We start from the raw sequence: 21,079 nt of genomic DNA, 5'->3' as shown, positions 1-21,079 counted from the left end.
TAGGCTAAGCGAGCAGAAATGCCCCTCTTATCCTTGACATATTAGTGCAGGAAAATCACAGAGATTAGAGGACGTGAACTCCTTGAAGTGCAGGAGGGACCTCCTCAATGTCCAGCCTCTCCTCCAGGGAAGAAGCCTTGGCTGGGCTGATTAGCTAATCCCATATTTAAATCCTTTTGAATATTTTAGGAGAAAAATACCCATATAACACTCTTCATATAAAGTTGTGAATCAAACCTCAGAGCAGATCTAGATTAACTTCTCCGGATTTGGTGAATGACTTTTTTTCTCCCCATAGAATAAGTCCACTGTCTCCCGGCATCAATCAAGTTTGTTCTATAGTTGCTCTAGTTGGCTAGAAATCTGTCTTCAATTTTCTTGAGTGACCTAATCTGCTGGATATCTTTCAGAGTCAGGAGAGCTCCAGAAATCTTATGTAACGGTGTCAGATCATGTATATTTTTAGAACTTGGCGTTAGTCCTTGGAGTAGGTTGAGTGATATTTGACCAGGAACCATCTAGCGGTATTCATACAAGTTTTGAGTAGAGTCTTTCTTTTTCCTCATAGTGTCTTCCGGGTTAAGGTAGTTCCCAGAGCATGCAAGGTACGCAAGAAAACTGTGCTGAATAAATGGTATTGTTGTATTTTTGATATGCATGTGGAACTCATACTTGCTTGTTTTGATGCCCATGTACCTGATAAAGGGAAAGGTAGCCTTTCTCATTTGCCATAGATGGCATGAAAACCAATTTCTTTTTTTTGAGAGCATTCATGAGAAATAACAGCTCTCTTTTCATTTTTTTAGGCAAGGCATTAAAGTACGTGTTTGGGGAAACTGATTAAGGATTTCGCCTCTGAAGGGTTTACACTGTTTTCTAGGGTTTTGGATTTTGTTCAAGGCTCCTGAACTGAAGAAAATGCTTCGTAATCAAATTGCATGGTAACTTGGCCCACTGGTGACAAACGTGTAATAAGAAGGTGTGGAAATGTTCTGAGTAGATCATCCATTCATTTGGTGATCAGTGTTCTAATGTTTAGAAACTCACCACTCTTCTAAGCAACCATGATAATACATCTGCTCTCTTCTGCCTTTTTCCAATTAATATTCTCATCAGTAAGGCATATAGGGTGTGAACTTATGGGCCCTACATTTCATAGCTAAACCACTGTCTCTGTGGAATGCTCCAAGAAAACCTCTTGTTATAATTACACATGAATGAAGAAAATTAGGAAATAGGAGCCAGAGGAGTTTCACACAATGACGTCCACTCTGCCTCTATAGCAAGAAGGCTCCAAAAAAGGTTTTATCTTCTTTAGTGTAATCTACCAAAGAGATGTCACTGACATTCACCATCAGCTTGTCCCCTTCTTGCAAGGAGAACATGGCCCCTAGGTAGATGGGTTGGAACCAGTTGCTGCCTATTTCACACACTGACTTGGTTCCCATTAGGAGCTGAGTTGGCTCAGGGTAACTGTCCGTTACCTTGGTGATGACCACAATGATGGAGTCTGGCTTGTTCAGTCGGCTTCCTTGGCCGATTTCGCCACACTCGGATGTGGTGCCCCGGAATGTGACCTGGGAGTAAACAAAGTAATCTCCCGACTCTGGGATCACCAGGAATTTGTTGGTGTAGTTCATCCGGTTCTTGGTGAAGGCCAAGCCAAGTTCATGTTCCCAATGCAGAGCTGGGAACTGATTTTTCAGCGGCTGTGTGGGAGTTTGTCTCACAACTGTAAAGACAAGAGCAAGATTTAATTTGCTTGTGTCAGAACCTGTGAACTTTGCTAAAGAGTCTCATATCATTTTCAAAGATTGAAAATGATTCAATAAAACCAAGAGCTACCAAGCTCCTTGAGGAGGAACATTGTTTAACTATAACTCTATAACTATAATAAGTAATTAAATATAATATATTGTTTAATTATAAAAATATATATATATATGTATTTTTTTGGTGAGGAAGATTGTCTCTTAGCTAACATCTGTGCCAATCTTCCTTTATTTGTGTGGGTCACTGCCACAGCATGGCTTGATGAGCCATGTGTAGGTCTGCGCTTGGGATCCGAACCCACAAACCCCAGGCCACTGAAATGGAGCACATGAACATAACCACTATGCCACCAGACAGGCCCCAGAGCCTGAGTTTTCTGATATGACAATTTTTAATTTTACCTGAGGCCTGTGATCCTGGAAAAGAGTGAAGGTTAAGAAATCTCCTCACTATTTTGTGTTTTGGAAAACAGCTTATTGCAAAGTACCACTCTTCCCCAAATGACATGAATAAGACTGATGGATGCCCCCTTGTTAACCTATGACGAGGCCAGACACCAGACCCTCGAAATACCCAGTCTTTGCCTCATAAGTGATTAGCTGAACTGTTTTATCGCCACTGATCCATCGGAACAAATGCTTGTTAATCAACTATGTGAGTTCCTTCTCCTCCCTGAGTCTCAATTTCCTGTCTGTGAACTGGAGGTAAAGCTTCCTCATAGTCTTGTTCTGATGATCAAGTGAATGAAAGAGACATGAATATTTTTATCACAATGGCTGGATACAACAGTACTCAATATGTACTTATTTTCTTTCTCCAAATAAACTAGCATCGTTCATTTTGACAGATTAAAAAATAAGCCTATTTTATTTTATATAGTTTAATATGTTCTTATGGGTGCATTATCTATAAATACTCATTATATAGAACAGATGAATGAATACTTTTATGAAGCATCTATAGCAGAAGAAATGAATAGAATCAAACCATTGATTTCAACGAAGATAGTCTGTGATAAAACCAATACTTTTCAGGAAAAATATAAACAGATTTTAATTTCCTACAACTGCTTTTGAAATTCATAGCAATGACTGTTATGTACTGTCAGCCACAGTTTCGGGATAAAGAAGCATTTAGCAACCTTCACACTTGGTGGTTAACCAGAAACCTGGTTCCTGGATTTTTCTAAAGCATCTTTCCCACTACTGACTGGGCTATGGTTTATTTTGCAAGTATGACACACGTTCAGAACGTGTGTGGTCTCTGCTGGCCCCTGCGCTAAGTGGTCCCTGGAGAGCTCTGTTGCTTCTTTGCAAAATCTGTGAAACACATTTTTATTAGTCACCTCTGATGGTCTCTACTCCTTCTTTGTGGATAATGCAGCAGATTTGGAAAAAAAAAATTCCTCTCAGCTGATGCAAAAGCAAAAATTATTTAGTCTGTAGACAAAGGAAGTTTTGTTAAATTGATATGCAATTAGCTATGTCAACACAGCAGCAAGTGGGAGTTTGGGTAGGAAGTATGTTGTAAAGGAAACAGTGCAGTTCTGAGAGTCAAGCTTAAATCTCAGCTCTTCCTAGTCATGTGACTTGGGACAAGTGAATTTAGTTGTCTGAGACTCAGTTTCCCCATTTCATTGGGTTGATATGCAGATTAAATGAGATCATGGATGTAAAATGCCTACCACATTGCCTGCTACATATTAGGAGCTCAGTAGAACCTAGATTCCCTTTCCAATTTCTATTCCCCCCATTCAATAGGAAGAGGGTTGGCATCTCCATACTCAGTTTTTAGGATTTTCCTGCCCAGCCTGTTCAATCCCTCTCTTTCTTATAGGCAAGTGGTAAATGATGGCAACTTGGCATCTCCCTGGTCCTAATCTTCACTCAGGACTCACCACAAACAGTTTCTTCTTGGTTAAACATTAAGACAAACCTCTTGGGTCACAAGGATAGCCCCTTATGGGTTGTGAATTTTCTTATAGGTCAGGAAAGTATGCTTCTTTTTAAGTCTAGTTTTCAGATGGGTTTTTAACACATCTTTCTGCACTGTCTTGCTCTTTTCTTTGGAGTCTTAGATGTGTATGCAACTCCAGGTATGAGACCCCAGGAATTTTGACACTAGACTTGGGAAGCTGGCCAATGGGTCATATTATGAGATTGCTCTTAATCTTTTCATATCAATGAAAATTCTTCAGAAATACCTACCTGAATGTAAACATCCAATAACTTCATTTTGAATAGGGCACAGATGGACTCATAAATTGGGAACTCTGGGGATCTTTCATCTTTGACTAGATTTAGAATTACACGAATCTCTGAGTTTGAGTAAAGCCGTTTCTAAATGACTGAGTATGTGAATGACAGAGAGAGACAGTAGAAAAAGAGAGAAGGCTAGTAGAATTTGAAAGAAAATGCCCAAGAGACATAGGCCTTTGGACCCCTCAAGTGAGGAAGATATCTGAAAACCCTCAATTGAGAGGAGGAGTCTGTTACCAAGGGGTGTGGTTTCCAGACTGAAGCTACTAGAACGAGTTGTGGCAAACACTCTGAAAGAAATGTCAGGTCCATGGCCCTTGGTCTCCTGAAAAACATGTCAGGGAGAATTACCTGTCAGGTGTGCTCTTGGCTTATCTCTAGCAGCTTCTGGAGGAAGGTCTGTAAGGAAGGGAGAAAAATGCTGAGTCAGAGGGTGACTGAAGTGAAGACGGCATTTTGGAAGTTGCACAGCGCCTGCAACAAGAGAGAAATATTTCTCTCCTCCCGCTTGATTCAGTTCCATTCTTTGCAGGTTTTTTGAGGGGGACAGGGGAACCTCAAAAGAAAGAGACTTGAACACAAATTAATCTTGGCCCCGTGGCTTTGGGCAAGTTATCTAACCTGTCTGAGACTCTGTTTTCTCATCTCTAAGATGGGCACATCAATTCCTACCGTGGATGGAGAGTGCTCAGAATGATTCCTGGCACATGGTCGGTGCTCAATAAAGCTCACCTTGCCTCTCTTTTCCTCCTACTGCTTCTGTGGGAGCTGATTGGCCTTTTGCCTCCTTCATGGTCCCTTTAACTACAGCCACTGAGGCATCTGGATGTCCTGACAGAACTGGATGGGAACCACTCTGTAGCTATATGATCTTGGCAGGTCCCTTTTCCTCTCTGGACCTCTGTTTCCCTGTCGGTTCTCCAGAAGACCTCAGAATTTCCTTTTGGTTCTCAGAGATGATTATAATGGGCAAATGTGTTCTAACTGCAGTGATAAAGATGATGCTGTCGATGATGATAAGGAAAAAATCATTGTGTACTTTTGATGTGTTAGGCATTGTTCTAATACCTTTATAGGAGTTAACTAATTCAATCCACACTAACCCTGGGAGGTAGGTACCATTATAATCATTTTGATAGGTGAGTAAACTGGGACAGACAGGTGAAATCATTTGCCCAAAGGCCATCAACTCCACAGGCCATGCACTTGGCCATGCCACTATTTTGCCTTCTTAGTGACTGGGGAGGACCCTCACTTCTCCTCTGGGTTTACATGCTTTTGAACCTCCTACATACCAGAACTACTAGATATGTTCTTGTTCCCCACAAGAGAAGGCATCAAATATGAACACACTTACAAGCTCGCTGATGTGCAGATCCAAACTCCTGTCCTTTTGGTGTCTATTGGGAAAGAAAGATACGGTTCAGACTATTTGCGGTCCTATTGACCCCAATACCCACACAGCTGCCCATAGCATGGGCATGATTAAGATGCTGCTGCTACACTGCCTGGTTACTCTGAGAGTGAAAGAAACCAGAATGAAATATTTTGGGGATGGGAATCTTGCACCCAAGCTTTCCCTTTTCCTCCTCCAGTCCCCCCAAAGACCTTTCTCTCTCTTATGCTTGTCTCTGAAGCTCATCTTTAAAGTTCTCTCCTGAGCTCTTCTTGTTCTATTTTAGAGCACTCTGACATCTTGTCTTGCTTCTATTTGAACAAATAATGACACTTGCTTTATTTTCTTTTCCTCACCACAATTTAAAAATTGGAGCTATTTTAAGAAAGTGATTCAGAGAAAGAAATAATGGCTACGTTCTCCTTCTCATCAGCCTCAACAATTGTTCCGTTTCCTTGTAAGACTTGAAGACTTTTTCATCATTGCCATCCCAGTTTGTGAGCCATTTCAGATATCACATGGTAGTGGAAGAGTAATTGCTTTGGAGGCAGACAGACCCGAATTTGAATCCTAGTTCCACCATTTATTAACATTATGATCTTGAGCAAGATGCTTTTCTTCTCTGAGCTTTGGTGTCATTTGTAAAAGGGGAGTGATAACATCTGTAGTCCTAGATAACGCCCAGCTTTGAGATAAGGATCAACTCAGAAAATGTATGAGTCAGTGCAAAGAATGCATGGAAATGAAGGAACTACCATTCACGTGCCTGAATATCAATCTCAGGAGCGAAACTAAACTCTTAGTTTAGGAATAAAATCACCATCTTACAGTTTACCAAGTTTCCAAAAACCCTTCTCAGATGTGATTTTGACTCAACCCAGGGTCTTCTGATTTGGTTCTCGTAACTACACGGTCCCCCATGAACAATGAGCCTCATGTCACCACGGACACTTGATCAGTTTTACATCTTAAAACCCGCATGTGTGTGCGTGAGTGTCCTTGTGAATGAGGAATTGTGTGTCTGTGTGAGTATGAGAGAAGACAGCTCCATCAGTGGGAAAGAGCGTGAAGTGATGTGTCTTTGCATCTGTGTATCTACATATGTCTGTGGTGTGGTGTTGTGTGCGCGGGTGTCTCTACACACGTATGTGTGGTCATGTGGACGTAGCTGTGCCATTTTTGAGTCTAGGTCTGTAGCAGTTCTGTGATAACTGTGAGCTTGTTAGAGCCCAGACCGTCAGGCTCTTTTTACTCCCAAGCCGAGCAACCTAACCTCTACTGATTTGGTTCTCGTAGCCCTCTTGAGGGCAGAGATCTTGTCTTTGAATGACTGACTGACTTCATTGTCTCTCCAGCTCCCTTTTCTCTGCTTCCTAATTCTGTTAATGGCACCACTACAGCTTCCCCTCAGTTACCAGGCCTGAAATTTCCTTCTTTCTTCTTCCACAAACCAAGTTGTCATTTCTATTTTGCAGTTTTTTCTCTTTCACGCCTCCACTCTCAGCCTCAGCGTGCTGCTTTCCTGGATTCTTCCAACAACTCCCTAACAGGTCTTCCTGCCTCTGGTTTCTTTTCTTCTCCAATCCATCTCCTAGCCTGTCTTCAGTGGGCTTTTTCTAAAGCATCACTTTATTGAGACATAACTCTGCTCATAAAACCTTCCATGGCTCCCCATGGCTTTCAAAACAGTCCCAAATACTTGACATTCAAAGACCCTATTTACCACCCTAAACTTGTTATCCACTATTTACTCCTCTCCAAGTCCTCTGTGCTTCAGCATAAGAGGCAACCACAGCGAACGATTCAAGGCACCTGAAAAACGCAGTAAGTGTAGCTACTGTTTATTGAATGAGAAGTGACACTGTGCTATGTTAAGCCTCATCTCCTTCAGTATCATGTCCTTCGGCTTTGCAAGGACCATCTAAAGTGGAGGATATTCACATCCTCACGTAGAAAATGGGGCTCATGGAGGTGAAGTAACTCGCCCAATGTCCTATACCTGGAAAGTGGAGGAGTAGGGTTTTAACCAAGGCCAATTGACTCCAGAAGACCAAGCCCTAGGCCATTGCAACTTACAACTTCTGGGCAAGCTCCTCATCTGGTGAGGTGGATGGATAAGTATCAGCAATTTCATGCACTATGACAGTGGGAAAACACAGAGTTCAGAAAACAGGAACTTGGCCCAGAAGAGGGGGAATCAGGGGAAATTACCCCTGAACTGAGTCTTACAGGTCTCACAGGTATTAGCCAGGTGATAAAAGGTAATGACCATTCCCGACAAGGCCACAAGCTTATGCAAGAGTGAGGAGGCCCAACAGAGCATGCTAGCAGTTGGGAAACTGAAAGGATTTCTGCTGCCGAATGAATACATTATATATATTTAGAAGTAGGGTCATGTGTACAAACCTAAACCCAATTGATGTGACTACTTGTCCAGCATTAATGACTTTGATGGGATGGGGAGGGTGCAGAAGCAGCCTAGAAACGAGCCTATTTTGTAGCCTGTTTCCTTACTTGCTGTTGACAGAGCTGATAAAGAATTGGTCTTTTGGCAAGCCAGAAAACTGAAGATGGGGTTCTCAAGAGAATTGGGGAGAGCGTGGTTGCATCCCCTTCCATAGGAAATGGTACTTGCTCTGGTTGGCCTTCTGCTTCATTTAGTTGTCTGCTGAGAAATCTTGAACATCCTGCTTATTTTTATATTTGGGGTGGGAGCATGCTTCCCCGTTTGCTCTGCTGGATTTCTATAACTTGAGCCACATCTTATTTTCATATATGGATGGACATGTATGGCTTTTAGTGGCCCAGAATGCCACCGAACATCTGGAGGCTGTGATAGTGCCAGTTGGCAGGTGCTGAAGACCACAACATTCCAAGAGTCCCCAAGAAGAACGTCAGCTGGGACTCTCTTTCCACGAACAGCGTCTAAAGCCTTCCGTTGCTGCTTCTCTTAATAATGACTCTGTCTATCGTGGGAGGAAGATAACTGTGGTGGGAAACAGGAATGAATGAAGAGGAGATTTGAGAGGAAGAAAGAGTGGCTTATTTGGGGAAAAGTTTATTTATTTGAGCTGGATCAATGCCTGCTCTCAAGTTAGTTGCTGACAACACCAGGTCAATAAAATCTCTTTCTGCCCTCCACCCTGACTCATTTCCATTGCTTCTGGGTTACTCTGGGGCACCAAGGAGACGGTGACTCCTGAGGGATGCTGGTCACTGCAACATTAACTTCCAAATCTGAATACACATGGAGTCCAACAACACCCTTCAATTCCCTCTCAAATCACTGGCTGAGAACAAGGATCCAATTTTATTTTCCCTCGTGAGCATTTATCACTCCCTGCAGTGATAGTACTTATTTATGTGTTTATTGCTTTTCTCTCTCTAGCAGAATTTAAGCTGCATGAAGGCAAGGACCTGGTTTGTATGTCTTTCTCACACTATATTCCTGGTGTCTCAGACAGTGCCCAGCACTTCTACTAGATTTCAGTTGGCAAGGTATGCTGTTGCTCAGGCATCAGAAAGACAGACAGAGGGACCGGCCTGGTGGCACAAGTGTTAAGTGCGCGCGCTCCACTGCGGCGGCCTGGGGTACGCCGGTTTGGATCCCGGGTGCGCACCGACGCACCGCTTGTCGAGCCATGCTGTGGTGGCGTCCCATATAAAGTGGAGGCAGATGAGCATGGATGTTAGCCCAGGGCCAGTTTTCCTCAGCAGAAAAGAGGAGGATTGGCAGATGTTAGTTCAGGGCCGATCTTCCTCACAAAAAAAAAAAAGAAAGAAAAACAGGCAGAAAAGAAAAAGAGAGCAGAAGATAGAGTAAGGCCCAGCCTCAGCGACTTGAGTCAGAGTTTTATAATCCAAAAAACAGGGAAAGAGACCTTTTTATTTTAGAATACATGCAAAGTTTTGAGTTTTTGTTTAAATTTTAGAAGTTTTAATTTGTAGAGGTGGGTAGCCATAATCTTTTAGTACTGGGACCTCTAAAGGTTTTCATCAGGCTCTGCTTAGATCATCTTCATGCTCTAAAAATGTTTGTGGAAAGTTGCAAGGGTTGGCCAGGAGTCAAAGCCAGAAAAGGCAAATGTGTACACCATGGACATACGTGTTAGTGGACAGTAGGATGCTCTCTATCATCAGCATTTATTAGCCCAAGCAAAACAAGCTACTGCTTTTCTCCTTAGTTCCTACAGGTAGGGGAATTTTCACTCTCATTTAATTTTCTTTTTTTTTCCCTTCTCACTTATTTTTTGCGTGTTGATTGGCAATCCTTAACTCAAACTAACTATAACCTATTACTATAGGCATTTTTGGAATCACTCTAATTCTTCAAATAGGGAAGAAGGCAGGATGAAGGGAAGGAGGAGCGCTCGCTGGGCGTCAGCTCTTGTAATGACATTTATGTGCGTTCCTCATTTAATACTCCAGCAACCCTCAAAGGAGAGTACCGCCTTTTTATGGCCTTTGTAAGCCACAGATCAAAGAGTAAACAGAGGCCCTGGGATCTGAACCTTTAGCCCAAGTACAGACTCTGGCATACATCAGGAGCCCCATAAACACAAGCTGAGTACACACAAAGACGATCGAATCTGAAGCGAGATGATCTTTGCGATTCTCTCATTGACATTTCCCCAGGAAAATCCCTTGAGTGTGTTTTAACTAATGACCCATTTAGCCTTTCTTCCATATTCCGTAGCCACTCTCTAGTATATTCATAAACAAGAAGAGATATCCATTTCTTGCCAGCATAAATGCTGCAATTGCAAAGGCATAAATGTTTTATGACCCATAACATCCTTCCAGCGCTTCTAGGAGAAATACGCAGACATTTGCCTTCTTATCTTTTCCCCTTGCTTCTCTCTGTTTGTACTGGCACAGGATAAATCCAACGTGGAAATGTTTTATTCTGAGCCTGTTTTGTTTCATCATCCTCCAAGGTGCATGGGACGGGGCTTTACATGCAACATTCAGAGTGCTGCAAAGAATGTGGTGTTTGCAGCCGAGCGAATGTGAAAATCCCAGCTCTATTATTACCTACTGGTCTAACTTTGGCATGTCACCTAAGCTCCATGAGACTGTTTCCTCATCAGTAAAAGAAGACAATGATTCTTTCCTCCTAGGGCTATTGTGATGGCTAAGAAAGACCATACACATAAAGCGGATATCCAATTCATTTTCCTTCTTTCTTTGGCCTCAATAAATGCTTGTGGTATGTATTGTTGGTTCCACATAGCTTCCCTTTGGTTTCATCACTTTAATGATAAACAGAAGCCACCTTGTGTCTCTTCATGACCAGCGGCAGACCGGGATCATTTAGGAGCTCTGGACGGCTCCCGCCTTTGCCCAATAGGAGAGGCTTCCTCAGTCCACAGTTCGCTTCTGGACTTCTGCCCTTTCAGAATGCAAACAGGTGGAGGGAATGGAATGTACCTCCCACTCATTTCAAAACCCGAGGTTGTTGCTATAATGAGGCTGCTGAGCCTCATTAAGGACACTAGGCTGGGAGATGACCTCTTGCAGCCATTCTGCTGCTGCAGCCGGGCGTGTGTGATCTGTCTGGTGAGGACGCGGGAGCTTGCGGCGCTGGGCATTGAGTGATGTTTATTTCAACAGGTGAATGAATGGATCCTGGCATCGCCAGCTACCAGCTGCCATGAATGTTTGGGATTCACACCCACAGCTCGCTCCCCCTCCCTTTGCATTTCTGCAAGCACCTACACCACCTCTGGTTTCTCTGCCCTTTGCCCACAGGCCGACCTTTGGAGAGAGTGGGGCTTATCTTCCAGGTGAGCCAGGACTTCCCGAGGCTACAGCAGGGGGCAGTGTCACAGAGTGCTCAGTGTTTTGCAATTTACAAAGCACTTTTACCTCAACTATCTGTTTCCTCTAGACACCACTGAAAGGGGATTATCATTACGGTCCTCCTTCCCAAAGAGGAAACAGCTTGAGTGAGATAAAAGGGCTCACCCAAGGTGGAGCGGGCAGGGAAATCATGCCTGTTGAGCATCTACTTTATGGCAATAACTTTCTGGACGTCTCCTTGCAGAATTCTTAGCACAGTGCTATGAAGAGAGGGTGTTAACCTCCCATTTTATAGACAGGGTGTGTAAGCCTTAGGGAGACCAGGTACCGTGCACCTCCCTCCATCCCTCTCTCCATCCGGCAAACACTTAGTGATGCCAGGTACAGCAAGGTGCCCCCAGGGAGGAAGGGGACTAGCATTTATTGAGGATTTACTATGTGCCAAGCACCTTTCAGGGTGTCATTGTTAAATCCTCCTGACCACCCTAGGGAGTGAATGATTTGCTGGGCTTATACCCAGAGGCAGACTAGCATAGTGGTCAGGAGGAACATATATGGTGGATTTGAATCCCAATGTCACACTCTGACTGTGTGACTTTGAGCACGTGGTTTAACTTTTCCCAGCCTCAGTTTCTTCATCTCTAAAAGGGAGATAACAGCAGTACTTTCCTCATCAGTTTCCAGAATCACCTGAGATGGTGCATGTAGTAATAGTGGCAAACATATACCGCAAGTGTTTATATGCCAGACACCAGGCTAAGGAATTTCTAGGTGTGATCTTATTTACCCTTTTCAAAACCTTAAATAGGAAAAAGCTTAGAGTGGTGTCTGGTATATAATAAGTTATTACAAGGTCACAGCTGCCATGTGGGTGTACCATGGCTTTCCCTCAAGTCTGTGTAACTTTGAAGCCTGAGCTGGCATCACTATGGGGTCCCGTTTGTCTGGGTAGAGACCAAGGGGGCTCAGGGGCATGCGTGGGGAGTGGACGGGGTACAGGGAACAAGGCGAAAGAGGCTTGCAGGCATTTTTAAGGAAGGGATGGAAGTGAGATTGGAGGGAACCAAGGAGAACGTGGGGGAGTGTGTGGAGATGATTCTAGAAGTAGGGCATGGAGGGAAAGGACAGAGATGGGACAGTGGTGCACCCTGGGAAGCAGAGTCTCCTATGGCATCCCTGACAATTCATTGCACAATACTGAGTGCCTGCTCTGTGCCAGGCTTGGGGCTGAGGCAGCGTGGTGCGTTCCGTTGTGCCTATAGCACAGAGCAGAGCCTGGGGAAGATGGAGGCCTGGCCTCAGGGCACCTCTGGGTCAGAGTAGGACCTGTGGACCCATCCTGAGGGCAGTGGAAGCCACGAAGGGCCCAAAGAAGGCGCAGGCCATGGTCTAGTGCAGTTGGGTATAGAACGGCTTGGAGGGTGGTTTGGGGGCACAAGCCCATGAGACAGGGTGGAGAAGGAGGCACAGACATGGCTCACAAACAACAGAGACCAAGAAAAGCCCTCCAGCGCCAAATCCTGCTCTCTGGCCTGGTGATGGCAGATTCCAGAGTGGGTGGAGAAGTTGGCCTCTCTGTTGTAATTTCCAGGAGCAGGGAAGTTCCGTGGTCATAATAATAGTGATTGCTACGACTTGCTAATCCCCCATCCCTGCCAGTCACTTGAAGTACTTTATTTCTAATGATCCCATTTCATGCATAAGAAGCTGAGGCCCAGGAAGGTTACACAACATGGCTAAGAAGAGGCTAGGCCAGAATTCAAACTGGATCTGAACCTTGGACCCACGACTTTTCCAAGATGCGAATCTACCTAACATTCTCCCGGAGTCTAAAGATCCTAAAACATTTTACTGTCTCTATTTTCCTTTGTGTAGGTAACATATCCATTTTGTACAAAAGGGTATAGGTTTAGAAATGTCTGCCCCTTTCCCTTGTCGCCCAGCCACCCAGTTCCTCTACCTGGATACTGGCAGACTTTCCAGTCTCTTTCATCCTCTTCCTGAGATAATCTATGCATTTATAAACACATTCTTCTAAGTGAATATGTATTATTTTTTTAGAAAATGAAGTGTCCCATATTCTATATGCTGTTATGCACTTTGCTTTTTACGCTTAATGGTATAACTTAGAGAAATCCTCTCTCCTTATGTATAGAGAGGCCCCACTTTTTTTATTCCCGAGGAAGATTTGCCCTGAGCTAACATCTGCCGCCAATCTTCCGCTTTTTCCTTGAGGAAGACGGGTCCTGAGCTAACATCTGTGCCAGTCTTCCTCTATTTTGTATGTGGGTCGTAGCCACAGCACAGCCACTGACGAGTGGTGTAGATCAGGGCCTGGGAACTGAACCTGAGCCACTGAAGCAGAACACACCGAACTTAACCACTAGGCCACAAGGGTGGCCCTAGTGATGCCCCATTTTTTAAAAACAGTGCCAGCTGCCAATCTCCACTGCATGGGAGCACCATGACGTATTTAACTGATGCTGTATTTATGGACACTTTACCTAAAGGAATTTATTCCAAATCTTTTCTAATATAATTTTGATTTCTGCTCGGCAGCTTACTTGGGTAATAAGTTTGTCACATTGCATCTTTCCTTACACAATCCCTTAAGAAAGAGTTCAGTTTAAAATATTCTTTTTACAGTCCTGGTAATCATCTTTGTTGCTGCTAATAAAAACCTAGAACATTCCTATGCCAGTTGCGGTTACTTTTCTAATGTCTGGTCTAGGGACCCAGCAAACATGGAGTCCATCTCATTTTCTGGTAGAATGAGGCCCAGCAACGTAGAAATAGAATCCAGTTCCTGCTCTGCCTCGGACCTGCTCAGTGACCCTGAACTTTTCCTTCTCATTTCTGATCCTCTGTTTCCTCCACTATAAAATGAGAAGATTAGATTAGATCAAGGGTCTGCAAACTTTTCCTGTAAAGGGTCAGATGGTAAACATTAACTTGGCGGGCCACACGGTCTCTGTTGAAACTACTCGACTCTGCTATTGTAGTGTGAAAGCAGCCATAGACGGTGCCTAAGTGAATGGGTGTGACTGTGTTTCAATAAAACTTATGCAAAAACAGGCAGCGAGAGAGACTTGGTCCATGGGTCATCATTGCTGACCCCTGGACGAAGGGCATTCTCATCTCTTCATTTCTGTCACTCTGTGAGGAGCTTTCCTTTCCTATTTAGGGAAGGAAAGGAACGTCCACCTGGTGCCCATATTGACAGGCACTCACTAGGGGCTTTATGGGATCACTTGGAATCTGCGAAGCACTTCAGTCGGTAGGTATTACGGGAAAACTGACACTCAGAGGTTCTGTGCTTTGCTCACTCTCTTCCCTTTGAGCCTCTGCATCTCAAGCCCCAACTTGTCTATGTTAGATTAGAAAAGATTCTCAGCGATGCCAGCCCCCTGTGGTTGTTGCCAGGGGGGATGAGAAAGTCCCTTAGAGCAGTCCTGGCAGAGGGAACAGCCTACGTAGAGACCAAGAGCAGGAGAGCTCTTGGAGCGCTGGGGAAACTGAGGAAAGCCAGGGTGGCCAAAAGGCCAGTGACGGGGCAGAGAGAGGAGGGAGGACGGTACCAGGTGAGACCATGGAGACAGAGCTGTGACACTACCCAGTGAAGGTTTTCAAAGAATCATTTGGGGTCCTGAGTGGAGAATCAAAGCTAGGCTCGTCTTTAGAGAATTTATTTCTTTCGTTTTTTATTGAGGTCATATTGGTTTATAACATTATATAAACTTCAGCTGTACATCATTATATCTCTACTTTTGTATAGACTGGATCGTGTTCACCACCAAAAGTCTAGTTGCCATCTGTGACCACACACACGTGCCCCTTTACCCCTTTGCCCTTTTTATGGATGAATGAATGGATTCCCCTCATGTGTTGGTGATGCATAGGGAACAGGAGTATTCTGTAGAACAGAATTCCCCCTGTTTCCCCAACACATGAGGGGGATCAGTCATTCATCCACAAAAAGGGCAGATGGTAAGTGCTTTCCATGATCACAAAGCTTGATTGTGGGTGAGGAGGGGCGGAGTGGGGAGACAACATGGAAACTGAAAGAGATCTGGATGTGCCAGCTCCGAGATCAGCTCCATCCCCTCCAGCTTTGTGACTTTGGGCGCTCACTCTGACTCTCTCAATTCAGGCTCCTCATCTGCCAGACATGACTGCTCACCCCCCCACCCCCCTCTCTGGGTTGCTGTGAGTGTCTGGTGGGATCATGCTTGTGAGAGCTGTGAGAGTGCTCTACAAGTGTGAGATGAGAGTCAACACCATGCTATTGTTATTGTTGTTATTATCATCTGTTTATCCTCGCCTGCTGAGCCTACTCTTCAGGGCTGTGAATGTATTTGAAGGGCTGGGTGATCCTCCTCTCTTAATTCTCCTTGTGTTGGAGTTGACTTGCCTTTGGGCCTGGGCCACTGTGGGAATGGAAAGCTCATTCCAGAAACAATTCAGATTCCACGGATCTCACTGAAGGCTGTGGGCAGAAGAGACCCATGGGGCTGGGTGTGGGGAGGTGAAGAGGAGGAGGCAACAAGGGCTGGACACAAAGGGGATGGGAGGAGGAAAGGGGTTATTGCTACTTGTCCCGGAGGTGAGTCTACTCAGGCAGATCACAGTGGGGCTTTGTATTTGCAGGGCTTGTGGAATGTTCCAGGCTTTTTGGGGGAGACAGATCTGGGTGCAAGTTCTGGATCTAGGTCTTACTAACTGTGGGATCTAGATCATAAGGACAAATGCAAATTAAAAATAAGAGGCTTAGTTCTCCCTGCTGGAAATAATGGAAGAGATTTCCCTCCTCTCCTTTTCCCAGGGCGTTTACTTTAGAAAACTTGTAAGTACTTTTTCCTCTCTTTTAAATGTATATAAATCAATCTTACTGCAATAAACAAAAAATTAAAAAAAAAATGTAAATGTATATAAATCCTTTTGAGGACTAGACAGGCCTTTTCTTTCTCAGGACCTGGGGGCCATCTCTTTGAAATGCGAACATCAAGAGAGATAGCAGCCCCATCTCCCAGTTTCTGTGGGAAGGTAGGTGCCTAACTTAGGTAGGCACCTTGCTCCAAGTTGCAAAACTACCTCCTGTCATAAAGATATGAGAAGTTTGTTTTTCTGCCAGAGAAAGCCAGTTAGCTAACACAGATGGTTGCCCCAATTCCAAGGTGAATTCAGGATGAACTGTGTGTGACGAATGGTGCCGTCAAGTCTTCTTGAGTTGTTGTTTATGTTGAGAACATGTATGGAATGGCTTGCATCTTCTTGGCTATAGGGAAGGGTGAGATTCCATTCGTCTTTGCAATCTCAGCGGATGCCTGTGATGCAAGCGCATAACTCCCTGGTTTAAAGCTTATTCAATAATAGAAGTGTTTTCTTTCTCTACTACCTTGGTGGAGAGGATTTCTGGGATGGGAGAAGATTTTGTTTTCAATTATATTTCCCCAACATGAGCAGGCCATGCTACATCTCTGATCCTCTTTGTCCTACTTGGAAAAATATGGGCAGCCCTAACTGCCCCCTGGCCCAGGAGCCCCGGGTGGGCGATTCTGAGGATGAAATGGGATTTGGTTTGTGAAGCTCCTCGCTGGGAGGCTGGCCTAGGGATGAGGCTCAGTCGTTGGTAACAGTTGTAGCTGCTTCCCTCCCTGATATTACTGATAGCATGTCTCCTGTGGTCCTGCGAGGGGCAGCTTGACACTGCAGAGGAGAGCACGGAGCAGGGAGTCAGATGACCTTGTTTCTGGCTTTAGGCTGGATGACCTTTAAAGGCCTGTTTCCTCCAATGGCCTGTATTGTCTGATGGCTTTCTTCTGTAATGGGGTCAGTGGCCTGGACTTCAGGCACAGACAGCATTCTAGCCACGGGTGCCTTCCTTCTCTCTTCCAGGAGGCCTTCCCTGAACCACCCCTACCTCCAGGCTGGGCTAGGAGAACATCTGGAATTCCTCTGCACATGGCCTATTTCCTTGTCCATCTCACGCATCAGACTTGGCCAAGATCAAGTTTTCCTGGTAGCTGCCTGGTGCCGGGCATAGCGTGACAATCACGTCACAGTAACCGTGTGCATGTAGCTCTTCCCACATTCCCATCATACAAACTGCTCCTGCGTGTGCCTTATCAGTGCTGTCGGAATATGATATTAGTATCATCTTTTGGTAGAAAAGGAAACAGGTTCAACAAAATGAAGCCATGTGCCTATTTTCACTCAGTAGAGGTGACTAAGCTGGGATTTAAATTCAGGCATTGAAGAGCCATGACATTTTGCTGTTGTGTCCACCCAAGCTTTGCTCCATGACTGGTTTCCCTCCTGAATCCCATCTTCTCCTATCTCCTCTGAGCTGGTTATTCACTCTCTGCTCTTCTTGGCCCTGCCCTATGCCCCGCGAGGCTGACCTCTGGGCACACTTGCTCCCTGGCTCCTTTGAGCCCGGCTTCCAGTTGAGTCTGGACAATGGGATAAGAGGCTGGGAGCAGAAGCAGTCGGTTTTCCTCCCCTCTTCCTGCTTCCTTCCGGCCTTCCCTCTACTCAGCCCTTAGCTCCTCCAGGCAGGCCTTCTCTACGTTTTAGGGTCTCCTTGGGTTCCTCTAAAACTCCTCCCTCCATTTTCCCCTTCAGGCCAAGGGTGGTGATGGGCTTCCCACTGTTGCTGACCCCAGAATGCTTCCAGCCCTTGAATCTGTCTGCATCTCAGCAGGCAGACCCTTCTTTGAACCCCTTTCGAACTCTTGAAACATTTGTCTTGAAGTTCTCTTCTCTGATGGGCCAGCTGTTCCTCCTCAGGTCTCTGATTGCTACATGTGGTCCAGCCTCACCCACGTTTCCCTTTCTCTTTCTTCTGACGTACCAAGAAGTTACACAGCCTGGCCAAACCACAGCTCCAAACCTCCCCACATGTCTGTTCTCCACGGAGATTGGTTTAACTATAACGGAACGGACAGTAGTAGCCTTTTCATCTCTTGAGTCCTACAACAAGGCAGACGCTATCCCCTGACTGGGCAAGTCACTGGCCCCCTCTAGGCTGTGCCATTCCACCTGATGGTCTCCTAGATCAACAGATGTGTTCTCTGGCTTCTGCCAACATAGAGGATCTCGGATATCATGTTGGGCAGAGGGAGTGTTTCCCTTTAACACTCAGGAGAGCTCAGTTCCTGGAAGCCACTCAATGCCTGATTCAAGGACAACCATCTCTTTCTGGCTAAAGAGAGACAGAGTTCCAGAGTGCTGACCAGTTGCTGCAATTTGGCTTTGTCGGGACAAGCCCCATGGTGATCTCAGGGTCACAGCTTGACCTCCCATGCCCTGCAGCTGACCTCCCATGCCCTGCAGCTCTCTTCTAACACGAACAGCATTTCCGGGTCATCTGCATATTTCTACATTTTCTGAACTATGGCGTGTGGCCATAGATGCTACTGCCTGAATCACAGTCTGTTGCTGACCCTGATGGGGTGGTGAGAGTTACACATTAGCCATGGCTTGCTCACCATGTCTCTGCTCTGAAGTTGGCCAGCATTGCGTAGAAGGCAGGTTTCCAATTAAACCAATTGAAAAGCTTGTTTTTTCCTCTGGAATTTAATACTTTGGACTGAAATTAAATCAGTCATCACAGATGATGCAGGAGAATCTTTTAAAAGGAGTATTACTTGAATGACCCATTCTTCAGGCTTTAAGGTTTTTGATGTTCCTAGTCCAGAATTATAAGTTTTCCCCTTGACACCTGTAACTCCCCCACCATTGCACCATTGGTCACCAGGACCTAAGCTCCCTGACTCCCTGCCCCCAGCAAGACCTGAGAGATAGACAATCAGGCAGGAGGTTCTTTCTTGAGCATTGAAAAAGAATATTTCTAAACCCAAGACAGGGGGTTGATTAAATAAACTATAGCACATACATATACAGGAATATACCACAACCATCTATAGTCTCATGCTGCTGTGAATTTATTAAAAATAAATAAAATCATAACATATTAGGAGACTCAAAATAATCCCATCTAATTAAAAACTATGGAATTATATACCCCAAAATGTTAACATTTTAGAGTGGTTACTTCTATGGGATTATGAGTAATGATAATTATCTTCTATTCCCTATCTGTGTTTTCTGACTTTTTTCAATGACCATGTGTTGGTTATGTAATTTAAAGAGTTTTTTTTAAAGAAAAGAAATGTTCTCAAATTATCAGTGCACTGTGATCATAATTTTCTAAAAATATGTGGCTTGAGGTTGTTCCCATATAAACATAAAAAGGGACAATTCATTCCCTGGAAATATTGAGAACAAAACCCAAATTGGACCTCTCCACTCCTCACATTCTACATTTCCTTTGCATGTTGAAGCAAGGAATGTGATGGGCAAGGAGCTCTGTCAGAGCTGCAAGAGCTGGCAGGTGCTCACAGAGGGTCCCCAGGGTTGGTGGGGAGTCTTGCTTACCTGGAACACACAGGCTTCTCTTTGAGCCCGGAGCTGGCCCACGAGCAGATAGGCGGTGAGTCCTGCCAGGATGGGGAGCAACACCAGGCAGCAGGTGAGAGCCCAACGTGTGTTGCTGCCTCTCCTCCTGGCTGCTAGCCTGGCTCTGGCCTTCGGGCTGCAGCTGCCTTCCTCGGGCAGCATTTCCACGCTGGCTGTTTCCCCAAAGCCCAGCCCCAGATCCTCTGCCATGCTCCTGCTGGTCCTGAAGATGCCTCTGACTCCTCCTGGGCAGAGAGACCCCCCCATTAAATAGAAGAGCTGCTCTCACAGTGGGTGAATTAATCGCTGCCTACTCCTCCCCCTGGCCTCTCTCCCTCCCCTCTCCACAACACTCTGAGCCCTGCCCCGAGAGGGAAAGCACCGCCTACAACAGAAACTAAGTTTGGTTTAAGGAAAAAAAAAAAGAAGAAGAAGAAATCTTTCCCAAGCATATTTATATACAATGTACTCATGTGCTCCTTCCTTCATTTACAGAAGGAAGTTAGGAAAGTCCCTGGAGGAGGAGAAAAAAGAATTTATCAAGGCAGTGGGTGGGGCAAATTAAAATATACCTGCTCCCTGGGCTGGAGTCCTGCCAGCTGTGCCAATCTGGGGAGGGTGCTTCTTCTGGAAGTGAAAGTGAGGGATGGGGAGGTGTGTGGTGTGGCTTGCAGAGTGGGAAATGGAAACCACACTTGCATCACCACTTTGCAATGTGCTGGCCAAGCGCTCTGTCTTTTTGAGCTTTATAGGAGCTCATTCCCATTGCGCGGATGGGAATACTGAAGTTCTGGAAGGCGAAGGCAGTTGCCCTAGGTCATCCAGGGATTAAGACAGAGGAGGTAGGAAGACGGTCTACTTCTTCTAAATCATGGTTTGGGATTCTTGCCTCTACCACACAACTGCCTGTGAAAGGAAAATGTATTTCTCGCTTGTATTGACCAATTGTCTAAGCAAAGGGTGTGAGGTCATAGAGGTGATTGTTCGGGAGGGAAGGACATTGACTTCTACTCTCTGATTAACTGAGCACCAGTGATAGCCCTTGCTCACAGCTGGGTGTGTACGGGGGCCACAAAATGTAATGAAGCCTAACATCTATAAACACTTCCTTTGTGCCATCACTGTTCTAAGTGAGTTAAATGCGTCAATGAAAGTATTCAATCCTGAGACAAGCTTTTGACGTAGTAATGTTATTATTCCCACTTGACAGATAAGGAAATTGAAGCGTAGAGAGTAAGCCATAAAGCCAGGATTGGGACCTGGGCAGGCTGGCTCCAGAGCTTCCTAACCATTGCACCACACTGCACATGTTGCTGTATAGTGCCCGCCCTCAGATATCTGCACCCATTCTACCCAGGAGGAGGTTGTCCATTCCAGTTGGGGGTTGAGA

General features: G+C 45.1%; 1 protein-coding gene across 1 annotated transcript; it reads right to left on the bottom strand.

Annotated features, from left to right (window-relative positions):
- Nucleotides 1-1,277: 1,277 nt before the first annotated feature.
- TNFSF15 (TNF superfamily member 15) lies at nucleotides 1,278-19,899 on the bottom strand. The gene is made up of 4 exons (XM_004423365.3): nucleotides 19,669-19,899; nucleotides 5,389-5,431; nucleotides 4,383-4,430; nucleotides 1,278-1,732 (listed from the first exon to the last, which is right to left on the bottom strand). The coding sequence occupies exons 1-4, from the start codon at nucleotides 19,897-19,899 to the stop codon at nucleotides 1,278-1,280; spliced, it is 777 nt and encodes a 258-aa protein (XP_004423422.1).
- Between the last annotated feature and the right edge of the window lie 1,180 nt (nucleotides 19,900-21,079).

This window comes from Ceratotherium simum, chromosome 29 (assembly GCF_057802395.1).
Source record: "Ceratotherium simum simum isolate JZ-2026a chromosome 29, ASM5780239v1, whole genome shotgun sequence".
Classification (NCBI taxonomy): domain Eukaryota; kingdom Metazoa; phylum Chordata; class Mammalia; order Perissodactyla; family Rhinocerotidae; genus Ceratotherium; species Ceratotherium simum.
This window is presented reverse-complemented; position numbering and strand designations above follow the sequence as displayed.